Raw genomic sequence first — 8359 nt, 5'->3', positions numbered from 1 at the left:
CAAGATATCAAACGACGCATTGCATTAGGCAAATCTGCTGCACAAGACCTTTTTAAAGTGTTGAAGAGCAAAGATGTCAGCTTGAGGACTAAGGTGAACCTGACCCAAGCCATGGTATTTTCAATAACCTCATATGCATATGAAAGCTGGACAGTGAATAAGGAAGACCGTAGAAGAATTGATGCTTTCGAGTTATGGTTTTTGAGGAGAATATTGAAAGTGCCATGGGCTACGAAAAGAACCAGTAGATCCGTGTTGGAAGAAGTGCAGCTAGAATGTCCCTTGGAGGCCAGGATGGCCAAACTTCATCTCTCATACTTTGGACATATTGTCAAGAGGGATCTGTCCCTGGAGAAGGATATCTGTTTGGTAGGGTGGAGGGTCAGAGAAAAAGAGGAAGACCCCCAACGAGATGGATTGGCCAAGTGGCAACATCGATGGACTCAAGCGTGGCAACCGTAGTGAGGTTGGCCCAGGATCGGGCATTGTTTCATTCTGCTGTGCATAGGGTCACTATGAGTCAGTACCAACTCGATGGCACTTAACAACAACAACATATTTAAGATCATTTTTTGGCTCTTATGGATTTGTTTTAGTTTTCTTCAGCTTCAGCCTGAACTTGCATATGAGCAATTGATGGCCTATTTCAGTCAACCCCTGCCCTGTTTTTGCTGATGGTATTGAGCTTTTCCATCATCTCTTCCCACAGATGTAGTCAGTTTGATTCCTGTCTATTCCATGTGGTGAGATCCACATGTATAGTCACTGTTTATGTTGTTGGAAAAAAAAGTATTTGTAATGAATTAAGTCCTTTATCATCACAATTTTATCTTGTGATCTCCAGCATTGTTTTTATCACCAAGAATGTAGTTTCCAACTAATGATCCTTTCTCTTTGCTTCCAACCTTCAAATTCCAATTTCCGTTAATTTCAGTAAATCTTGATTGCATGTTTGATCAATTTCAGAATGCAGAAGTTGGTAGAATTCTTCAATTTCATCATCACTGACTTTAGTGGCTGGTGCATAAATGTTAATAATAGTGGTGTGTCATCTTCCTTGCAGGCTTATGGGTATTATCCAGTCCCAGACAGCATTGTACTTCAAGCTGGATCTTGAAATGCTCTTTTTGACTATGAATGTGATGCCATTCCTCTTCTGTCTGTCATTCTTCGCGTAGTAAAACTTATGTGTATCTGATTTAAAATGGCCAATACCATTCCATTTCAGCTCACTAATGCCTAGGATATCAACCTGTATGCATCCCATTTAATTGTTTTTTTTTTTTTTTTTACTAATAACAATTTTTCTGCATTCATACTTTGTACTTGTCACATTCTGATTATTAATGGACGTTTGCCTCCATTTCTTCTGAGTTGCGCCCCATCAACAAATGAAGATCCTAGAAGCCTTGCTTCATTCACATCATTATGGTTAACTCTAGTTGGTAGCGAAGTGAGTTACAAGTTGGGCTGCTAACCGCAAGGAGAGAGAAGAGGCTTTCTACTCTTGTAAAGATTTACTGCCTCACAAGCCCTCTACAAGGTCACTACGAGTTGGAACCAACTCCACAGCACACAATCACCACCCAACTACTTTAAGGACTAGCTCTTCCCTAGTTGTATTTTCAGTACCTTCCAACCTGAGGTGCTCATCTTCTGGCACTATATATGACAATGTTCTGTTGCTACCCATAAGGTTTTTAGTGCCTAAATATTGAAAAGTGGTCTGCCTCTCCTTCTTACTAGTCTGTCTTAGTCTGGAATCTTCATTGAAACCTGTCCACCATGGGTTATCCTACTGATAATTAAAATATTTGTAGCATAGCTTCCTGCATCACAACACAAAAATCCCCACGGTAAGACAATTGACAGATGAATGTTAGTTTGAACTTCTTAGAAATCACCAAATTGTTTCCTACAGAGGCTGCAACATTTTAAATGCCTATTAGTAATGCACTAGGGTTCAGTTCAAATTTCCCCAATTACTCACCACACTTGTTACTTTTCTTTTCTCCTAAAATTTTATGGTAGTCATCCTAGTAATGATATCTCATTGCATGTTGATTTGTATTTTCCTAATGACTAAGGATGGTGTGCTTTATTGACTATTATGCAAATGCTTTTGACTGTGTGGATCATCACAAAGTATGGATAACATTGCAAAGAATAGATATGAGGAGCATGTGCATCCTTAGAACAGAACAATGAGATATTGAATGCTTTAAAGTCAAGAAATGTGTGCACCAGGGTTGTGTCCTTTCACCATAGTTATTGTATCTGTATGCTGAGTACATAATCTGAGAAGCTGGATTATATACAGAAGAACATGACATCAGGATTGGAGGAAGACTCATTAACAGCCTGTGATATGCAGATGACACAACCTTGCTTGTTGTAAGCAAAGTAGATTTGAAATACTGATGTAGATCAAAGACTGCAGCCTTCAGTATGGACTGTACCTCAATGTAGACAAAATGAAAACCCTCACAACTGGACAAATGGATAACATTCTGATAAATATAAAAAGGAAGTGTCAAAGACTTCACTTTGTTTGAATCCACAATCAGCACCTATGGAAGCAGCAAATAAGAAATTAAACAACATATTACATTAGGCAGATCCGCTGCAAAAGACCTCTTTAAAGTGCCAATAAGCTAAGAGATCAGTTTGAGGACTAATGTGCTTCTGACCCAAGCCATGATGTTATGATTTGCCTCATATTCATATGACTGTTGGATAGTGAATAAGAAAGACTGTAGAAGAATCAATGCATTTGAATTATGGGCCTGTAGAAGAATATTAGAAGCACCTGGATTATTAGAAGAACAAAGAAATCTGTCTTGGAAGAAGTGCAATCAGAATGAGGATGGAAAGACTTTGTCTCTCATATTTCAGACTTGTTATTTTGGGGGATTAGTCCCTGGAGAAGGACATAATACTTGGTAAAGTGGAGGGTCAGTGAAAAATAGGAAGCCCCTCAATGATAGGGAGATGGATTGACAGTAGCAGCAGTTGTGGGCTCAATCGTAACAACTACTGTAAAGATGGTGCAGGACTGGGCAGTGTTTCTGTGCGTAGTGGCCCCAAGAGTCAGAACTGATTTGATGGCACCTAACAACATTGACAGCAAGCATGTTGAACATTTTTCATGTGCTTATTGACCGGTTGTTATCTTTTTGGAGAAACGTCTGTTCAAGAACTTTGCCCATTTTTAATTGGGTTTGTCTGGTTTTTTTATTGTTGAATTATAGAAATTTTACATATATTCTGGGTATTAATCCCTTATCAGAATGCTGTGGTTCTGTAAGATAAGCACTGGACTGCTAACCACAAGGTTGGCAGTTAGAGCCCACCAGCCTCTCTGTGGGAGAAAGATGAGACTTTCTGCTCCTGCAAAGATTTACAGCCTCAGAAACCCTACTATACATGGTTGCTATGAGTCTGAACTAATTCAATGGCATGAAACAACAACAATCTCTTATCAGATATGATTTGGAAATATTGCCTATCTTTGGGTTGTCCTTTAACTTTCTTGGGCGTGTTCTTTTATGCACAAAAGTTTTAAATTTTGACACAGTCTACTTTATCTATTTTATGCTTTTGGCATATATATAAGAATTCCAAATCAAAGGTTATAAAGATTTCCCCCTACGTGTTCTTTTAAGAGAATTAATGTTTTAGTTCTTAGATTTAAGTCATCAATCCATTTTGAGTATAATATAGTACATCTGTTCTGTAAAGCAGTATGATAAAAGACAAGAGAGCTTCAGAATGTTCCTGGAAAAATGGAATTGAAAGATAGTGAAACTTCTCCACAAAATTTTTGAAGCCCCATCATTTATCAGAGCCTTTATTACAAGAGTTTATCATCGAGAATTAATTCAACAGCAGAAACAGCAATATCCAAGAAGAGATATGTTGCAATAGTATTTACAATAACTAAAATTTGAGACACCATACTGAAGAATCTAAACATACTTGTTAATGCTTGAATGCTCATGCACATGCGCGCACACACCACACACAGTCTCCTTGATAAATACCTTTTAGCATACATAAGGACCCCAGTATGTAATACAAAATAAATAAAAATAAAAATTTGAAACATATTGGCCACATTTAGTAATTCTTTAAACCACCCATTTCATGAAATGTTTTATAAATAGTAATATAATAATTTTTTTAAATTATGAAAATATTTCAGATTATCTTAAGTAAAAAAGTAGTCATACATTCATAAGGATTGTTGTTGTTAAGTGCCATCAAGTCAGTTCCAACCCGTAGTGACCCTGTATTGGGTTTCCAAGGAGCAGCTGGTGGGTTTGAACCACTGACCTTGTGGTTAGCAATCCAGTGCTTATCCTACAGCGCCAAACCAGAACTCGATATAAAAATAGGTCTGTTGTTATTGTTTCGTCAAGTTGGTTCTGACTCACATCAACCTCCTATTGGGTTTCAGAGGAGTTTCTGGTGGATCTGAACCACTGAACTTGTGGTTAGTAATTCAGTGCTTATGGAGAATGTGCAAAATGGAAAATAGTTTTACTTAGCTAGAGGGATTATATGCGTTTTCTTTAAAAAATTCTATAATTTTTCTGGAGATGGATTTTGCAATAAAATGTGATTTTAAAAAGAACAGATAAATAGGTTTCTAAGTATATTTTCTTTTAAAAATCAAAGGGCTCATGGCAAAATATAGGCTAATACTATTCTATCTCTCTTTTATTTTTAAAAACAGAAAATTGAAGGTCTTCAAGTATGCAGAAATTTGGAAAAACTGTATTTATATTATAATAAAATTTCCAAAATGGAAAATTTAGAGAGACTAATCAGATTGGAGGTTCTTTGGCTAAACCACAATGCAATAAAAAATATCGAGGTAAGATCATTTCAATAATTTGTGTAAGGTAAATTACTATTGTGAAATTCAAACCACAATATCCAAAATCCTATTATGTTTAAGAAACAAAATATTAATGACTTATAATTTTTATGGTGCTAACATATTTATAATGTACAAAGGGCTTTGTATACATCATTTCCTTTAGTTCTCACACTAAATCTGAGGAGACAAAGTAAGTTTATACAACACACTGTGCATTATGTTCTTTTTCTTCTCCTTTTCGCTATATGGTTGTTGGTGGTTTTGTGCCGTGGAGTCAGTTCTGACTCATAGCGACCCTGTATAGGGTTTCTGAGGCTGTAAATCTTTACGGGAGCAGACAGCCTCATCTTTCTCCTGTGGAACATCTGGTAGTTTCAAACTGCAGACCCTGAAGTTAGCAGCCCAATTCATAACCACTATGCTACTGAAATATTTCTCTTTATATAGAGAAACAAGGATGGCTTCAGGGAGGCACCCACTTCCCTCTGTACTTGAGTAGTGCTTAGCACCCAGTGCTCAAAGCATCCAGTGAACTAGCCAAATTGATCACATGATGTGTAGATATATATTTTAATGATTTTTTTTTTTCAAAAATTATTTGTCCTCTGAATTCTTAGGGCTTATACACGTTGAAGAATTTAAGTGATCTCAACCTTGCTGGAAATCGAATAAGTACCATTGGTATGTACTGTTTCATTTGAAATTTGAGCTATGCTGCAGTCAATGGTTAATCAGTATAAAAAGTACGCACTCAGGTTTCTTTCTTGTAGACTTTTGAATGACATCTTAGCAAAATATTTCCAAACCTTTGATTATAGGATGTGAAAACACTGCCTATGAATCAATTTGTAATTAATTATGAAAGGATACTGTTAATCTTGGAGTCCTAGTGTGGTGCTGTGGGTTAATGCACTGGACTGCAAAGTTGCTTTGAACTGCAAGATCGGTGGTTGAAGCTCACCAGTTGCTCCTTAGAAACTCTATACAGGGTTGGTATGGGTTGGAATCGACTCAACGGCACTTAATAACAACTGTTGATCTTATTTATATATAAGAAATTATCACATAAAACTCAAGCATGACATAAGAGCAGGAGTTAATTAAAACAAAAAATTTAATAACTTTTTATCTTGTATTTTAAATTAAAGGTCGATGTCTTGACTCCAATGAGCAACTTGAAAGATTAAACCTTTCTGGAAACCAGTTGTGTTCTTTCAAGGTATGTTTACGTGGACTGATTAATTTTTATTTGTCAACCTGGATGGTGAATGGTCTAAATAGACCCTATTTAAGGAATAGTTGAATTTTAGGGGGCTACCTGCCACTCCTGGTATGGTGCTGTGGGTTAATGCACTGGACTGGGACTGAAGGAAGCAGGAGACCAGCAGGTACATTGGGCCAGTGGTTCACAGAAAGAGTTGTGCAAAGGAAATAGTTGTCTGCATATATGAGCTCAAGTGACTGGTCCCGTAGAATTTATGGTTTAGCAAATATTCTTTAACCTTTTATATTTAAAATGCACAGTTGGATAAAGTTTACTCTTTAATTGTTGTTCTGTTCTTTGTATATTTTGCTTTTTTCACTAGAGAAAAATATTTTCACTATACTAATTACTTTTATACATTTAAGCACCTAGTTAAAATACATTATGCTAGATTATGGATGTTCTTCAGTGTTCAAATGCCTCCTTTAGGAACAGAGTCACAATTAATTAATTGAACATTATCATCACTGTTGTTTTAGGACCTCACCAATTTAACCAGGCTACGTCACTTAAAGGATTTATCGTTGAATGATCCTCAGTATAAAACCAATCCAGTTTGTCTACTGTATAATTATTCCACTCATGTATTGTTTCATTTACCTTGCCTTCAAAGACTGGACACGCTTGATGTGTCATCAAAGCAAATCAAGGAACTGGCATATGTAAGTACATCCTTTAGTCAGGTGTCTCCGATGAAGTTCACGTGTTCAACTTAAGGTCTCTGTTGGATTCATTTACTGTTTCTTTCTGGCTGTGTCTACATAAAGTAAGTAGTATTATCTGGTGAGTTCTAATCACCAAATCTACTTTTGTCTCAGTGAGCTGCACATTTCACATAAAAGTGCAAATGGCAGTATTAAAACTAGAGTTTTAATTTTGATGATAGTATTGGAAACTGAAATAATCAGAAAACATTGTTTCTAATCTATGCAAAACGAAAGGAAGGAAATCTTGAAAACTTATCAGTGTATAGAATCATTGGAGTAGTGCTATGTGCGTAAAAATTGTTGTTGTTGTTGTTGTTAAGTGCCATTGAGTCAGTTTCAACTCCAAGCAATCCTGTATAGGGTTTCTGAGGTTGTAAATCTTCATGGATGCACACAGCTTCATCTTTCTTCCAAGGGGTGACTGATGGGCTCAAACCACTGACCTTGTGGTTACCATTCCAGTGCTTATCCTACAGCACCACACCAGAGTTTATATTCAAATATTTGGTTATGTACCGTGGAGTCAGTTCGGACCCTGTATACAGTTTCTAAGGCTGTAAATCTTTACCAGAACGGAAAGCCTCATCTTTCTTCTGTGGAACCACTGATAGTTTCGAACTGCTGACCTTGAGATTAGCATCCCAACTCATAACCACTATGCTATAGGAGTATTTTAATAAAATAAGAAGAGAGTAGAAGAAGTAAAGTAGGATGCACTAGAAACTAAGATAAATGGTTGTCTGTAGAGGGTAGAGTGACTGGGAAGGTGGAAGATCGGAGAGAAAAGTGAGCTTTTCATGTATCTTTAAATTATTAGTTTTTTTTTTATTATTATTTAAGGTTTCTATTGTGGATTAAGTGAAAGTTTACAGGGCATATCATCAGTTTTACACTCAACAAATCATATACCTTGTTTCATTACAATGATTATAATCCCCTCCATGTACCATCAGTTATCTGTATTTCTCTCTATCCACTTTAACTTTTTAAAATACAAACAAACAGAAAACAGCACTCAGGCATATATAATAATTTACATTTCCAAAGGGCACATTCTGCAAGTCTTCTCCTGGCCACCAGCTCTTAGTCCTTCTCTTCTTAGTCCATGAATCTAGAGTCCTCAGCCACGCCCCCTCTCCATGCCCCTATCTCTGCCTCCATCTCTGGTGCTGCTGCTTCTCTGGATAAGGTCCCGCATTCTGTTTGTGCGTTCCTCTCTTGATGGTCCTAGGGTCCTCTGTTTCTGGACTTTTGTTACAAAATTTCTACCTTTACAATTGTGACAGTCGTGATTAGTCATGATAACAATTATTCACTATTGAATTTTACAAATCTTATCCCTATCTCTTTTCACCACATCTAGACAAGATGACAGTTATTCAGTGGGGACTCTTTCTTACTCTTAAACTAAACTCCCTCTTGAAACCTTGTTAGCCAGTCACTTTGTGCCTTTATTGCCCCCTCATTTTAGGTAGCCAATGTCTAAGTTGCCCATCCCTATCT

The 8359-nt window shown here is 36.8% G+C and overlaps 1 protein-coding gene across 1 annotated transcript in view; it reads left to right on the top strand.

The window, feature by feature from the left end:
- LRRC9 (leucine rich repeat containing 9) overlaps positions 1 to 8359 on the top strand; it is a 219084-nt gene that overhangs the window by 31932 nt on the left and 178793 nt on the right. The window contains exons 3-6 of the mRNA XM_006864637.1: positions 4739 to 4879; positions 5503 to 5566; positions 6034 to 6104; positions 6629 to 6811. Coding sequence (XP_006864699.1) covers positions 4739 to 4879; positions 5503 to 5566; positions 6034 to 6104; positions 6629 to 6811 — 459 coding nt within the window. The remainder of the gene's footprint in view (positions 1 to 4738; positions 4880 to 5502; positions 5567 to 6033; positions 6105 to 6628; positions 6812 to 8359) is intronic.

This window comes from Chrysochloris asiatica, unplaced genomic scaffold (assembly GCF_000296735.1).
Source record: "Chrysochloris asiatica unplaced genomic scaffold, ChrAsi1.0 scaffold00067, whole genome shotgun sequence".
NCBI classification, from domain to species: Eukaryota; Metazoa; Chordata; class Mammalia; order Afrosoricida; family Chrysochloridae; genus Chrysochloris; species Chrysochloris asiatica.
Note: the sequence above shows the minus strand (reverse complement) of the source record. Positions and strands in the feature narration are given on the sequence as shown.